Raw genomic sequence first — 15,989 nt, 5'->3', positions numbered from 1 at the left:
CCAGCTGATAATGACCTCAGTTATTTTTGGTGTTCACAATATAACAGACTCAGAAGTGAACCTGGTTCTTTTTTGGTCCTCTTCAGCATGGATGTGATCTCAGACTCTTTGTTGTACACATCACAAATTCATACAAACCTTCTGTGCAGCATTGGAATCCAATGATTAGATTGCTGGAGTCTGACCAACTGGAAAATGTGAAAGACAAAGTGGACAGGGAAGGGTGTGAAGAAGACCTGGCAATCCCTGATCATGACATTTGTAGAGCTTTAACAATGTATTTCCATCAAATTTAAAATGAAAAGGAAACATTATGTATAAAGTTAATTCAGCTTCCTTTTTCCCTCAGATAAGATTAAGGGTATTAAAATGTTTCTTTGCTCCTGGCAGGTATGCATTAAAACTGTTTAATGCACAGTCAGTTTAATCACCGTTCCACACTCTCAAAAAAAAAAAAAAAAAAAAAAGCTGTCACTGGGGCGGAACCTTTTTAAAAGTACAATTTAAAGGTACTAAGATGTACCTTTTAGGTACTAAGATGTACACTTAAGGTACTAATGTAACAAAATATATGTCAAAATATATTAGCATTAAGGTTAGAGCTCTTACTATTTTCAGAAGCACCCTTAGTGATCAAATTCTAGAACCAGACCTGCCTTACTGTCATAATAAAACCTACAGTAGCTGTCTAATATAAACTGGGGCGAATTTTAATTTAACTTCTGGAAAATTTATTTATGTGCTTGATTTATGAAACTGGCATATTTGATCTAAATGTGTAAATATAAAGCATTCTGTTTACTTTTTACTTTTCTGTTGATCACTGTCAGTGATAAAGAGTTCATGCGGTCCAGAGTGTGCAATGCTGGATACATAATTACGCCATTTACTGTTTATAAATTCTGATATTTTCATCGCGAGGTTAATAGATCAGGCCGGTTTGATGTGTGCACATGTACTTTGTGTTACATTAATGAATTAAATGATAAAGATGGGTTGGAGAAGCTTTTACTTTGCATTATAAGCCTTCTGCATGTTATACTTTTCATTGGCTTTCAAAAAGTGGTGGGGGCAGAATCGACTTCGGCAAAAAATTGTGGTGACATGTCCCACCTGTCACACTCAAAAATTACAACTCTGTCTGACTCTGAACTAAGAGAGTTTTCCAATGAACTAGGTGTAAAAACACCAGCCTTCCTGTCAAAATCACCACAGAGTTTTATAGATTATTTTCCACTGTGCAGTGCACAAAACCTGTTTCACAGCAAACACAGATAGTGAAAGTGTCCTAAATAGACATAATTAATACTTTGAGGAAATAAGAAAATGAGGTTACACATGCTGAACAGTACATATTTACACTGCTGAAACATTGTCATATGCCATACTTCCTCATGTAGGGTAATATTAACAAAAGAAGAGGAAACTGGCTGCAGGGGAAGAGGCACTTTGTGTGGACAAATTTACAACAAACGTTAACCTCAAATTATTATTTTTTTTTTTTACTTTGTCAGTAGCAAGGCCAACATAAACACTGACATCCATCCACACACATAAAGTATATAGACATAGTACATTTCCAAGGAAAAAAATACTTTAATTTAATATGGTATATAATATCCTCACAAATGGTGCCCCCCCCCCCCCATAATTTTTTTTACTGTATGAAGAATCCTTAAGATTCTCCTTTTTTGTTCCATAAAAAAGAAATTGGGAAACCTGAGGGTGAACAACTAAAAAGAATTTCTCAGCTATTCCTGTAAATCACATATTCACCACACAGTTTTATGCCGTTCTACACACCTACATACATGATTGCCAAAATCATAGCAGACATCCTGCATGGCCCTTAACACACAAACCAGAGTGTATGAAATGTTCATAAACATCCTCAACACCTTTAGACATGCATACACAAACACAACACGTCTATACAGCCACATTTGAGGTTAACACTCATACAGAAACTTAAGTTTGATATCAACACAGAGGGTGCTCTCTGGCCTATCAGACCACATCTATACAAAACAAGCAATTATATCTATATCTTTAGGTGCAGACTCTTTCAGCAATTCTGAGTCATCATGGAATTTACTAATAAAACAACACTTTGTTGACTTTATGTACTGAGTACTTACATGTACTGAGTAGTTTTATAAGCAATGTTTCTACATGATATAGGCTATTTTTATTAACTGCATGCTTATCTAATGACAACTCCAGTCCCATATTTAAAACTGAAGCTATAGTTGCACTGATTGAGAAAACAATTAACAAGCTTCCACCACCCTGTTTTGTACAAACATTTCCTGCTTGTCCCTCTACAAAGCTACGAGAATCTTGTCAAACTCCCAATGCTGAACTATTTTTGGAGAGGCAAAAGAGACAAAAAAGACATCAGATACAAAAAGCTTTTTACTAAAAGCATCGAGTATAATAGTGTGCAGGTGTTTCTGAGTGCGAGTATAAAAACTAAAAAGAATATGACTACATGAAAGAGTAAACAAACTTGCTCTCTCCTTCAGTCTCAGTATTAATAATCATCAAGCTTTTGGGGCAAGCAGGAAGGTGATGTTAAATGATGTATGTGTGCTCAAATCAAAAGGAGAAAAAAATATCCAATCAGTGGAAGGATTAGTTACCTCCAAAGAAATTAAAATCTGCTGAAAATGCATTTACTCTAAGGTTTTCCAAAATGTAGACTGCTTCTTCATCTGAACAGATTTAGAAAAATGTACCATTAAATCACTTGATCATCAATGGATCCTCTGCAGTGAATGGGTACCAGCTGATAAAACACCACAATAATCCACAAGTAGTCCACACGACTGTTCATCAATGAATGTTTTGTGAAGTAAAGATTTGTTTTTGTTTTTTTTACTTCCTCAATCCATTATATATTTCTTCAGTGAAAATTTGATCTCGACTGAATCAGGAGAGAAATATGCAAAGATCAATCACCATTTACAAACAAAACAAAGACTTAAATTTTACATCTTCACGTCCCTAAACATGATGCTGAGCAAGACAACACTTGGAGCACAGCCTCAGGCCAAAAAGAAATAGAATAAAAAAGGCATATCCTTTCTTACGTTTTTAGCGCTTTTTTACGATACAAATCATTGCAAAGCAACTTTACAGAAAATGCAGTTTCTACAATATTTAGTATAGTAGCTTATCAGTGGTGACTGTCAGTTTATGTGCATATGACAGAAATGTTCAGAAAAATGAATACAAGACGTAGTTAACCAGACGATGAACACTATTTTTTTTTGTTTCTCCTTTAGAAGAAAAACAATGTACAGCAGAAAAAGAAAACAAGTCAACAGATGTAATACAAAAAAAAAAAAAAATGAACACTATTAACAGCAGTTATTATATGGTGTCACACTTGTAGCAATATTTGGCAGCTCTGTATTTTGGTTGGCATCATCTGAGGTCATCTGAGGTCCTCTGAGTGGTTTGCATCATCTCTTCTCAGGTGTTCTGGATCCAGACTGGAGCTTGTGTAAATCCTAGTTACCAAAGTACCAAAGGCAAAACAGAGAAACAAATAGAGACATCATTAGCTGCTGTTCAGACCAAGTAAAATTAATTAGTTTAACCCAAGCTAAAGAATAATAATGCGCATTTGATCAGATACAACTGCAGTCACAAATTATGAAATGCATTATTTGAATGCTTGGCCAAAGAGATGTGTTTTTAATATAGATTTAAACAGAGAGAGTGTGTCTGAACCCGGACGTTATCAAGCTCTACCTCCTTTAGTGGATTTGCTATCCTAGGAATTACCAAAAGTCCAGCATTTTGTGACCTTAGGGAGCGTGATGGATTGTAGCGTGGTATAAGGCTAGTTATACACAGGAGCTAAAACATTTAGGCCCTTGGTAAGTAATAATCATTTGTAACTGATATGGAACTTAATAGGGAGCCAGTGCAGAGACTGTAAAATTGGAGTAATATGATCATATTTTCTTGACCTGGTAAGGTCTCTAGCTGCTGCAACATTGCCAAGCTATGAAACATGTTACCTGTTTCTGATGCAGAAAAGCTATTTGATGCATTCATGACTTCTAGACTGGACTACATGGGCTACCTGAAGTCTGTTTATTGAAGATGCAGGACAACCACCTCAAAGTGCATTACAATCGTCCAGTCTAGAAGTCATGAATGCATGAACTAGCTTTTCTGCATCAGAAACAGGTAACATGTTTTGTAGCTTGGCAATAATTCTAAGATGGAAGAATGCTGTTTTGTAACATGGGAAATATGGTTTTCAAAAGACAAGTTGGTGTCTAATATAACACCCAGATTTCTGACTGTAGAGGAAGTAACAGTACATCCATCTAGTTGCAAATTGTAATCTATGAGATTGTGTACAGTTTTTTGGTCCAATAAGTAATATCTCTGTCTTATCCAAATTTAATAGGAGAATATTATTGGTCATCCAATCTTTCACATTTTTAACACACTCTGTTAGCTTAGATAATTTAAAAGTTTAATCTGGTCTCGTTGAGATATATAGTTGAGTATCATCAGCATAACAGTGGAAATTGATCCCATATTTTGTAATAATATTACCAGGGGGCGACATGTATATTGAAAATAGCAGAGGACCTAGGAAGGATCCTTGTGGCACTCCATATTTTACTGGTGATAAATGAGATGACTCCCCATTTAAATAAACAAAATGGTACCGATCGGACAGGTAGGATCTAAACAATCTTTGACCCTGCCCTTGAATACCTGTATAGTTTTGTAATCGATCTATGAGTATGTCATGATCTATTGTGGCGAACGCAGCACTAAGATCAAGTAAAACAATGAGATGCAGCCTTGATCTGATGAAAGAATCAAGTCATTTGTAATTTTAACAAGTGCAATTTCTGTGGTGGGGCCTGAAACCTGACTGAAATTCTTCACACAGGTCATTTTTTTTGCAGGAAGGGGCATAATTGAGCAGACACAACTTTTTCAAAAAATTTTGCCATAAATTGAACATTTGACATGGGCCTATAATTTGCCAGTTCACTATGATCTAGTTGTGGTTTCTTAATAAGAGGCTTAATAACCACCAGCTTGAATGGTTTTGGGATGTGACCTAAAGATAACGACGAGTTAATAATATTGAGAAGCAGTTCTTCAGCTACAGGTAACAACTCTTTCAGTAATTTACTGGGTACAGGATCTAATAAACATGTTGCTGGTTTAGATGCAGTGATAAGTTTATTTAGCTCTCCCTGTCCTATAGTTGTAAAGCACTGCAGTTTATCTTTGGGTGCGATGGATGAAACTGAAGAATTAGACACAGTAGAATCTGTGATACAATTAGTTTTTATATTTCTGATGTTATCTATTTTATCAGTGAAGAAATTGATAAAGTCACGTTGATGGAATATTTTAATTGGGTGGCGTCTGGTTATTTGTTAATCTAGCCACTGTGCTAAATACAAATCTTGGATTGTTTTGGTTATTTTCAATGAGTTTGTAGATATGCTCGGCCCTGGCAGTTTTTAGAGCATTACTATAGCTGGATATACTGTTTTTCCATTCAATTCTGAAAACTTCCAAGTTAGTTTCTTTCTTGAGAGAGTGGGTATTACCGTTATACCATGGCACAGTACGTTTTTCTCTAACCATGTTGCCAGTCATTTCATCTAGTTCATGTGTATTCTTGGGTACACATAGCAAACTGGTGTAGTGATGTGTAGTCGTGTCACAAATGGCGGTATAATATTTGGATCACGTGTCACTTGCGGTGTGGTTATGAGTACATCACATAAGAAAGATTGGTGGGATCTCTAACTTGTAGAACCTCTTCTGTATCATCAACACAAGGAAGAACCAAGTGTAATAAAATACATTTTATTAACAAAATATAGACAAGAGTAATCAACTACTACTAAATGAATATCATAAATGAAATGGGAATAAAGTACATAAGATGCATAAAATGCAAGAGATTATGTTGGGTGTTGCAATTTCAGAGCTACATTATCTGGAAAAGTAAACTGAAAGAAATAAGGTGAAGAACCCTATTATGCATCAAACAAATACATGAAAGATTTGCTATAAACTGCAATCAGCTATTAAATTTCTAATGTAAATTAGAAAAATCATATACTGATAATATCTAACAAATCCAAGGTCTCAGGAAGAGGTTTGGATAAGTGATATTTACGTTCTCTGTGGTTGAGTGAGCAGTCCAGTAGCAGTGACTTCATCCACTGGTTCATCCATGCAGTGGGGAAAAGGAGTAGTAATCCGTTTCAACAGCCTTGAGCATGAAGTGCTAGAGGATGTTGATCTCCTGGAGCACCAAATTGTCCTAAAATCTGGAACATGCTGATGGGCCCTGGAGTAGGTGCAGAATGTCCTTAGCCTGGAACACACAAGCAAAGGTACCTTAGAATAAAGGTTTGCTTGCCGGAGCTTAATTTTGTTGCAGATGTCTGTGTGTCTTATGCATCTCTTGGGGTAGAGACACAGAAATTCGTCAATCCACTTTGTCTCTCTAGGCTGGAGACTGAGGACGTGCTGGTATCACTTAGGACTTGGTATCATTTATTGCCACTTCTGTCATGGGCCTGAGGCTCAGAATGTTGGTGATCTGTTGCAGTCCTTTCCTTGACAGGACTCGGACTCAGAACGGAGGTTGATCTGTTGCAGTCTCACCTTCACAAGCCGGAGAATCAGAACATTTGTTGATCTGTTAGTAAATCCTGGATGTGTCAGAGACTCAGAACTTGCTTTGTTAGTGTCTCTCCCTGACAGGACTCAGACTAAGAAATGGTGTAGCTGTTATTGTCTCTTCCCTAACGGGACTCAGAGACTATTTTCGATGAGGAGGAGATTGCAATCTGGCACTTATCCATTTCTAGGTTGTGATTGGCTGTTTCCATCAGAGTGGGGGACACAGTGCGGCCCACCCTTCTTTCCTCCTGTGGAACTTATTTGCATAGTCCAAACACACATTCAGAAAAGTGTCACTTAAGGTTAACCAGTGTATTTCTCACATACCAAACCAAAACAGTAATACCTTTGGCAATATTACGAACACATTAAATCTAAACATGATGGGAAATGCAAACAAAAATTCATTTGTCCATTAACAGATGAGTTTGTGTAAGATTCTGCACTACACGTCACTGTCACTGAGAATACTTATTTCTCTGAATAAGAATACAGTAAAAAGTGTGTCTTGAAGTTTGCATCAGTTTAAGGTTTAAAAACATAGTTATATGAATCGATCTGGATGGAACTCTGTCATGGGCGTAGGTTTAGGGGGGGACGCTAGGTACTAGTCCCTATCAATATTTTGAGATTACAAATTTGTCCCCACCAATATTTAGCAAGCTCATTTGAACTGCTATTTGGATCTTTGTACTGCTATTTGGATCGATTCTAACGGCCATGACGACGACAGTACAAGAAACGCCGTAATTTGATTGGCGGCGGGGTATCTGACAGGCTACACGCGCGTGCCGGGACTACTTTTGTGCTTGCACTAGCAGCGATGTTGACGACGACGACGGTAAGTCACCAGGGCTGTCTCTCTGCCACATACAAAGGCCAGAGTAAAAACATTTTAATATTCCGTTTTTTTTTTTGCCCCTTTTTGTAATTTGGAGATGCCACCCAAGAAGAAAAAAGGGGACATAAGAAGCTTTTTCATAAAGCAGAGTTATAGTGTAAGTAGGCAAAATAACTAGCTAGCCACATAAATAAACTAGCAGTATTGACTGACTAGGCTTTCAAATGAAGATTCTACTGTGGAAAATAGTATTAACTGGTGATAGTATGTGTTACCCAGGATGATAGAATGCTACGTTAGCTGAATGTCAATAAGCCTGTAACGTTACCTTAACTTAGAATCTTGCAGTCAACATAAACGTGAGTGTACTGGAGGGTAAATGGTGTTTATAATAGAAAAAGGTTATTATATTTATTTAGATTTGTTTCCTTGTTGCAGAGTATTTTTTGTTAGTGTAAATACTAATGTACATAATAATTTTTGTTAATAAAACGTTTGGTTGTTCAGCATTACACAGTCTCAGGTGTTTTTTTCTTTTTTCTTTTGAGAGTGCATTTTTGAGATTATACAGTTATACTAGCTCTTTAGGGGCAGTATACAGGATGGTATATCGGGGTCAGGATACAATATAATGAGTTGAAGTAGATTCACTTCTGTATTGTAATATTCTGTATTGCCAACAGTCTGATAGAATTCCGGGGCGTGTGTGGGGGGGTGGGGGGGGGGGGGTTCGGGGAGTGGTATGGGGGTGTCCCCACCAAAGCTGAGACCAAACCTACGCCCATGAACTCTGTGATCCCTTTTTGTTTCACCTATTGCCAGATGTCTTAAGGAATTTTTATAGCGGTCACAGGCCAAAACCTGAGGAATCAGTCTGTTGGTGGTGGAAGGGCAGAAACTGCATTTTGACAAACAGGAAGTCCTTCCCAGGCTTTGTACCAGAGGTCTTCTTCTTGCCCTCTAAGAGCTGCCTGGCTGTTGTCAGGCAGCTCTTAGACCAAAAGGCAGCTTCTTAACCAAAAGGTCTAAGAGGAAATTCTGTATACGGCCCTGATGGTCTATACACCGTAGCCAGAGCAAGAGATACAATAGATTTATTTTGCATATCTGACAGTGTAACATTAAGCAGAAGTATTTCAAATGAGTTAAACCTGTATCCTGTTATCCAGACACCTCCCCCACGACAAGTCTGACAGGGCTCATGCTTTTAACAGAAGTTTGGTGGAGTAGACTCATTTAGACCAATATAATTATTTGAATTTAGCCAGGTTTCAGTCAAGCAGAGTACATCAAAATTATAATCTGAGATCATTTCATTTACAATAACTGTTTTGGGTGTGATTGATCTAATGTTTATGAGTCCAAACTTTAAAAATAGTTTTTGTTCATTTATTTTACATTTTTCTGGTTTAATCACGATACGATTTTTCTAGATCTTCCATTAAATGTATATTTTGACCCCACAATACGGGGAACAGACACAGTCTTAATAGATTGGACAGTGCAACTACTTCTATCATTTAAGCGGTTAGAAGTCATTAGTAGCTTACTAGTCATATGGGGTGCAGGCCATCCGCATGAAAGAGCCTAGAACGCTCCCAGGAAAAAATCTAATTATTAACAAAGAGCAGTTTCTGTTCTTACACCGTGACAATAACCATTCATTTAAAGCAAAAAATCTACTGAAACTTTTGTATCCTCGTCGGTACGTGGGCAGTGGTCCTATCACGATGATCATCACTGCGGACGTCTCGATCCGGCTCCTGAAGTCCCTCTTCAGTGTCTCCGTTTGCCGCAGTGTTTTATCGTTAACCCCCGGCGTGAAGCACAACAGCGCCGGGGCTCTCGTCGGTCTTCAGGATCGTGGGTATCTGCGGAGAAACATCGAGAACATGAGCACCAGGGAAACAGGCTAACGTAGCACAGACTTGTTGGATGATGGAGTCACCAGCGTTCACAGCGTCACGTTCCATCTTGCGGAGGGGAGCGAAACGGTTCCAGGTGGAGATCTCGAAGACCAGAGGGGGAGAAGTCATCGCCCGGGGCCTGGCTCGCGTCCTCCGCTGTGGATGTACCCAGGGTCCATGGTGTCCTTGCACCAGAGTGAAGGACATCTGGAAAGATCGCGTCCTGGGTGCACTGGGCCTGTGCAGAGAAACACACGGAGTTGAAGTTGTGGGACTTTTAGCAGCGCTGTATACTTACCCTGGACTTGTGAGCATCAGCCTGGGAGGTTTCCAGCGCGGATCTCCGCTCTCTCAGCTGGGCCTGCCTCACCTCCAGATCGCGAATCTGCTTCTCCATGTCCTCCAGCTCAACGTGTCCTGACTTGCACTCAAAGATAGACATACATCCGACATTAAAGCAAGTAACAGTGAGTAAATCAACGGTAATGTGTGTGAATAGAGTATTAGCAATGCAAGCGGGATTTGCGGCAACCATGCTGGCAATGCTAACGGTCTATAAGCTAAATAACGGACTCAGGAAATCAAAATAAAACTAGTGATAACAAGGCGCTCTGACTGTTTTTGTTGTAGAATACGATATAGGATATATTCACACATTATAGAAACAAAAATGATGGCGTATAAAAAAATACAAAATTTTAAATAAAAAAATAGTAGATAAAAAATAACGGGACGGAGCTCAAACTCAATACACACAGCAGCAACAATCAGGAAGTGATGTTATTACTTTATATTAATGAATGGTGGAAGAAAGAAGGTTTTGTTAAAAGAAAGTTTAAAATTTGATGAGAAAGAGGTAGAAAGAAGTAGTCAGCAGATAACGATTTCATGAGAATGGAGAAATAAAATATAAATAACAATAAAAATAAAAATAAAACAACAAAAAAATAAAATAAAAACAATAGACTGGCCTAACAACCCCAAAAACACATTGACGGAAAAGTTGAACATGTCCATGTCTCCATCTATTGGACATTTGTGCAACTGCTGATGTACATGTGTCCACATAAACCTAAACCGTTTTTTTCAATGTTGAATGCTAGTTTTTAACATGGAACATAAAAATATCAGTTAGAAGGACCAAGGAAAGGAAAACATATGTCTCGGAGAAGAAAAAATTAATTGAGAATATTTAAAAAAAAAAACACAATAAGACAAAATGTGAAGATTTTTTATGTACTGTAGCTCTTTTCCCATACAAGGACAGTTCAAAGTGGCAGCTCACTGGAGAGGAATACTATTTTTGTAAGAATATATATATATGTATATATATATATATATATATATATATATATATATATATATATATATATATATATATATATATATATATAATTTTTTTTTTTTTTTTTTTTTTTTTTTTTTTACATTGATAGTTTTGCTAACATGATTCATGATATTTTGATTTTGTGGTTTCCCACAACAAGTCACCAGACAGTTTTATGCCATTCCATCACCACACACACCAACCAATGCATAAAGGATGAACTAAATTATACCAGAGGAACTGCATGCTCTGACTCAAACCACATTGTAAAATGTAACCTGAAGAGCCACATTTTTGAGGCAGTTTGGCAAATCAAAATAGAGGTTCCTCTCTGAATTGATCATGCAGCTCCTACAACAGACCACGTATACACAACGATCAACTATCTCCGTATCTGGCATTGTAATACTAATAAATATATGTATATTATTGACTATTATCTAGAATATTTATAAAATGTTAAATGGTATTTTTATATTTTGGAGATTTGAAGATGCCAAAATGTTAAAGTTCTTTCTTGTTTAGATAACAGTGATGAGTGTGTGCTAAAATTAAGCCCCACTGCTCTAGGACAGAGCTATTCTGAGACCGACACTCAGTCAGACAGCCAATCATGAGCCAAAGTATCTATAGACTCAGAATGGAGAGGGGAACATGTGCCACATTATTCCCAAACCAAAAACTGTTTGTCCAACAGGTCACTTTGTCAACCAACTGCTCTTCATCTTGAGGAAACAGACCTCATAAGCAAGTAGGAGATTGTTTTATTTTTCTAACTTTAGTAACAGTAAGACCATTCAGTTAGAGGCGACATGCAAAGATTAATTCTCCTTTGCTGTTTGAATTGTTCTTCCCTCAGTCTCTCTCTCTCTCTTTAGGGATGTTGGATGTTTTAATAATTGGAGGAGGTCCTCATGCTTTAACCCTCGCTACTCTGCTCTCAAACCCTGAAAAACCTCTCTGCCAATCTAGTGCTGATATCCTTCAGGGAATTCAGCTGAGCAAAACTAAAGCTAAAAGTGCACGGTACAAAAACAAAAAGAGACAACCCATCAGTGAGTCAAGCAGTTTGGTTATGGTTTATTTTTCCATGCATACATACTATAAACACAGAATGATTTGGATCTTCTTTCCATCAGGCCCAGTGTTTGACACAAAGAATGAAGCCAAATGTCTGGCATGTCCTTCGCTGCATTTCAAAGTGGTGGATTCTTATGGAAAATGGACATCACTGTGGGAAAGTCAGTTTACCGCCCTGAACATCCCTCACCTTCGATCACACACGCTGGTGCACACCGATCCATTTAACAAGGTATTTTAGCTCTGGAGAGCATGTGTTGACATCTACATCACCATTGAAATAGTCTACTCTTTGAAAAAGTTCAAGCAGGATTTCCAAACTGAGGGTACATAAGGTTATAATAAGATAAATAATCTGATAAGAATGGAAAAAATAAATGAAATAATTTTAAATGAAAAACAATTCAAATAAAATATTTACTTAAATGCTGAAATGTCTAATTAAATATAATTTGACAATTACGGTAGGCTGTCAGAGAACCGTGAACAGCATGTGTTATTCAACTACTGAAACGTTTACTTAAAATCTAAAAGGAAAAATTAAAAGGAAATATTTTCGGGGCAAAGGGGTTTGGCTGCCAAAAAAAGTAATAAATAAATTTGGAAATCCCAAAATTTAAAGCATAAAAAATATTATAGTACTTTATTGTAAGAAAATACAACAGATGAATAGATGGTAAGACATGATCAATGTACAAACAATAATGCAAACCAAGAAATAAACATTACAATGAAGTTGTCTTTCAAAAGGACTAATAGTTTGTGCCTCTGTGTACAATTTCAGAAGGCCTTGCAGGACTTTGTGTTGGAGCAAAATCGGGAGGATGAGCTGAACTGTTTACCTGAGAAAATTTATATTCAGGATGAGAATGCATTTTTTAACGACAATCGCCTGGGAAAGAAGGACAAAAAGCTTCTGAGCACAACAAACGGCCTACAGAAAAACCTGTATTTCAGTCTTCCAGGAACACAACTCAGTATAGACTTCTTCCAGGAGCAGGTCTGAGCATCATGCAACAGAATGCCTGACTAACAAGAATTAATAAACCGACTGTGAAATGAATGGTTTTAAAGCAACTGAATGTAAGTTTTTTTATGTTTTACTTTAAGTATAAACGTTGAAATTCAAAGTCATTCTGATGGTACACTAATAAGGATGATGCTGGCTTCTTTCTCATACTCCATCTGTGGCTGATCTTTATTTTTTGGTGAAATTCTGCAAAAAAGGGTGGATTGCTTTATGACAGCAACAAATGCATGTGCAGCTGTCTACTGTAATTTTGGCAGTGTTATATTTACGACAGTTAATTCCACTCTCTTAACTGTATGAGGCTCTAAAGTCACAAACCTACATACAGTTGTTTTGACAGCACTACTGGTATTAAGGAAAAACTGTGCTGCATGATGCTTTGAGCATTATGAAAAATTGAGTTTCAGCTAGCTATAACATTAGCAAATATCTAATTCGGAATGCTAAGTGCAATGTGTTTTAATACTAAACTATCTTTAAAAGTTGAATTATTAATGCACTATGAAATATTAATATATTATGGATTACATTGCAAAGGGCTTCCACCTAGGTACACAAATATGACCTGGACAGCGTCTTAATCAGGGCCACAGTGGATAGAATCATTCCAGTCTTAGCTGAGGATGAGAGCAAGGTTAAGTTTTTCAAGGTGACACTACACACTGGGGAAAATATAGAGGCAAAAGCAGTTATCATGGCGACTGGACCTTCCAGGGCACAGATGGCAAACATCCCATGTTGGGTTCACTCAATCCAGGAGAGTTACCCAGAGCAAAGTCTACAACACACAGTGCAGCTCATGCATTACTTCTGTACACATGAAAAGATGGGTGAATCCTCCTCAGGTGAGTTTCTAAATGTTATCAATTCCTGATCAGCCATATATAAAGCAAAAAGTAAATACATACTATATTTGAATAATGTGAGATGATGAAAATGCACTTTTTTCTCAGGTTCTCCTGTGTGCCGGAGGGGTCAGAGAGTACTGGTGGTAGGTGGAGGTCTGACCAGCGCCCATATTATCTCAATTGCGCTGAAGCAGGGTGCATGTCATGTGACCTGGGTCTTACGAAAACATTTACAGGTAAACTGAGTGTAAACATAGCTACATAAAGAAAAATGTAAAATCAGTTAATCATAACTGCCAAATAATCCCTAATAATATAAAGTTTAGGGGTTGTGTATCGTGTATTTTGAGACTAACAACTTGCTACCTGGCAAATAATTTAATGGACATGGAATGATTTTTAAAAGGTGCTCTAGGTGACGTTGGCCATTGTAGAAATGATGTCAGATATATGAACCATCAAATTAATCCCGCCACCTCCTTCAAGCACGAAGGAACAAAAAATCAAAACCCTTACTTAGTTAATTTATTATTTTAAAATAACATACTTTGCTTTCTCTCAGCTTAAGCAGTTTGACGTTGGGGATATAGAGAGTCTGATTGGACGCTATTCCCACATCGAGCATGGGATCAAGATGGATGGCATGGCCTACTTAAGGCAGTTCTATAATGAAAGAAGTTTTCACAAGAGGCTAACGATGATCAAACAAGCCAGGAAAGGAGGATCAGTGACCCCTGAGGCCTACGCACAACTTCAGCCTTTCATTCAGAGTGGCCAGCTCATGATTAGAGCTCATTGCCAGGTGTGTCACAATCCTTTGGCTCTATTGTGAGGCAGCTATACTCAAGTGGGATGCTACATGCCATGAGTCATTAACAGCTGAACACAAAGTCCAAAGAATATCTAAGGTCAATGAGTCTACAGCTCTTTCTTAATGAAATGTAATTAATATTTTATTATTTAAAATGTCTTTACCCCAAGGTGGCTGAAGCTAAATGGTGTTATGAGTCACAGCTTTGGAGGGTTTTCTTAAACAGTGGAGAACAATGGGGTGGAGAAAAGATCTGGCTGGCAACAGGCTGCAAACTGGATGCTACCCAGGACCCTTTACTCTCTGACGTCATGACAAAATTCCCCATTCAAGTGAGCATGTGGTCATTTCAAAAACTTCATAACAGGGGTTCAACTGAAGAATCATAATACAAATATAAATACATTATTACATTATGTACTTACATGGTAACAGATTAGACTTTTAACCCTTGTTGTTAAGTATCATATTTGATACATCAGGAATTTGTGGCTCATAACTCCTTAGTATCATAATCAAAGTTTGTAGTTTTCATTTAATGAAATGTAATACAAGAAATAAAAATAAATGTTCTTTTAAAGCCCGATGTATCATATTTAATAATCACATTTTAACATTTTCTAAAAAACCATGTAGGGGTAATCAAGTAAAATTGATTCAGTCCAGTAAATGCTCACCTTGAAATATCACTAAAGAATTTAAATTAAAAAGACAGGTGTACCACAACCTAAAGGCCTTTGACTTGCTATGAACTATCATTTAGATCACAGAAGGGATGTAGTAGATTGTGTAGGCTACAACACGTTTATTTAATAAATTTTTGATTATGTTAGTAATCTAGAATCTTAAGAAATGTGTATCAGATACAGTAGGTTTTTTCTTTTAATCCTGAAACCTTTTATTATTATTCATCTGCACAACTGTACATTTCTTGCTTGACAGGTTCTGGAGGGCTGGCCATGCATAACAGAATCACTGCAGTGGACATCAGGATGCCCCCTCTACCTGACGGGACAATATGCAGCACTTCAGGTGCTGTTATGTTCTTGTTATGTATTATTACGTGTGGTATGAGGTGAAAGAATTTGAGTGAGTCATACTATGAGTCATCACTGAGTAATTTCTAGATAACACCGGCATGCTAACTATGATTTTAGGCTGCATATAACATTACTACAAGTAAAGGTAATAAATATATGAAATGTCCACAGGTTGGGCCTCATGCAGTGAATCTAGCAGGGGGTCAAGCTGCGAGTATACGCATTTTCAAAGACATCTTAGCTCAACACAGTGGACTGGAAGAGAGTACATCAGAAAGGATGGAAAAGACCCGCACTGAAGAGTACATATCACATATGCACGGTCTCATGTGGTTGTAACATCTAGCATCTAGAGAACAGAAGGCAGTCTCAGATGTCAAACTGACAGTGACAAGGAAGGGGGGAAATGCTA

At 37.4% G+C, this 15,989-nt stretch overlaps 1 protein-coding gene across 1 annotated transcript; it reads left to right on the top strand.

Moving 5' to 3' along the window:
- The first annotated feature begins 11,385 nt into the window (after window positions 1-11,385).
- Window positions 11,386-15,953, top strand: zgc:113276 (uncharacterized protein LOC553748 homolog). The gene is made up of 10 exons (XM_059537058.1): window positions 11,386-11,519; window positions 11,647-11,823; window positions 11,908-12,080; window positions 12,633-12,848; window positions 13,429-13,723; window positions 13,832-13,962; window positions 14,289-14,528; window positions 14,708-14,869; window positions 15,480-15,569; window positions 15,749-15,953. Exons 2-10 carry the CDS (start codon window positions 11,649-11,651, stop codon window positions 15,914-15,916), a joined length of 1,650 nt encoding a protein of 549 aa, XP_059393041.1. The 5' UTR covers window positions 11,386-11,519; window positions 11,647-11,648; the 3' UTR covers window positions 15,917-15,953.
- The last annotated feature ends 36 nt before the right edge of the window (window positions 15,954-15,989 follow it).

The sequence above is a fragment of the Carassius carassius genome, chromosome 44 (genome assembly GCF_963082965.1).
Source record: "Carassius carassius chromosome 44, fCarCar2.1, whole genome shotgun sequence".
NCBI classification, from domain to species: Eukaryota; Metazoa; Chordata; class Actinopteri; order Cypriniformes; family Cyprinidae; genus Carassius; species Carassius carassius.
The sequence above is the reverse complement of the archived record's forward strand: the minus strand, read 5'-3'. Positions and strand labels throughout refer to the sequence as shown.

Coding starts and splice junctions, on each gene's coding strand:
- zgc:113276 (XM_059537058.1), top strand. CDS start 11,649: ATGTTGGATGTTTTAATAATTGGAGGAGGTCCTCATGCTTTAACCCTC. Junction 11,824..11,907: donor CAAAAAGAGACAACCCATCA/GTGAGTCAAGCA, acceptor TCTTTCCATCAG/GCCCAGTGTTTGACACAAAG. Junction 14,870..15,479: donor TGACAAAATTCCCCATTCAA/GTGAGCATGTGG, acceptor CTTGCTTGACAG/GTTCTGGAGGGCTGGCCATG.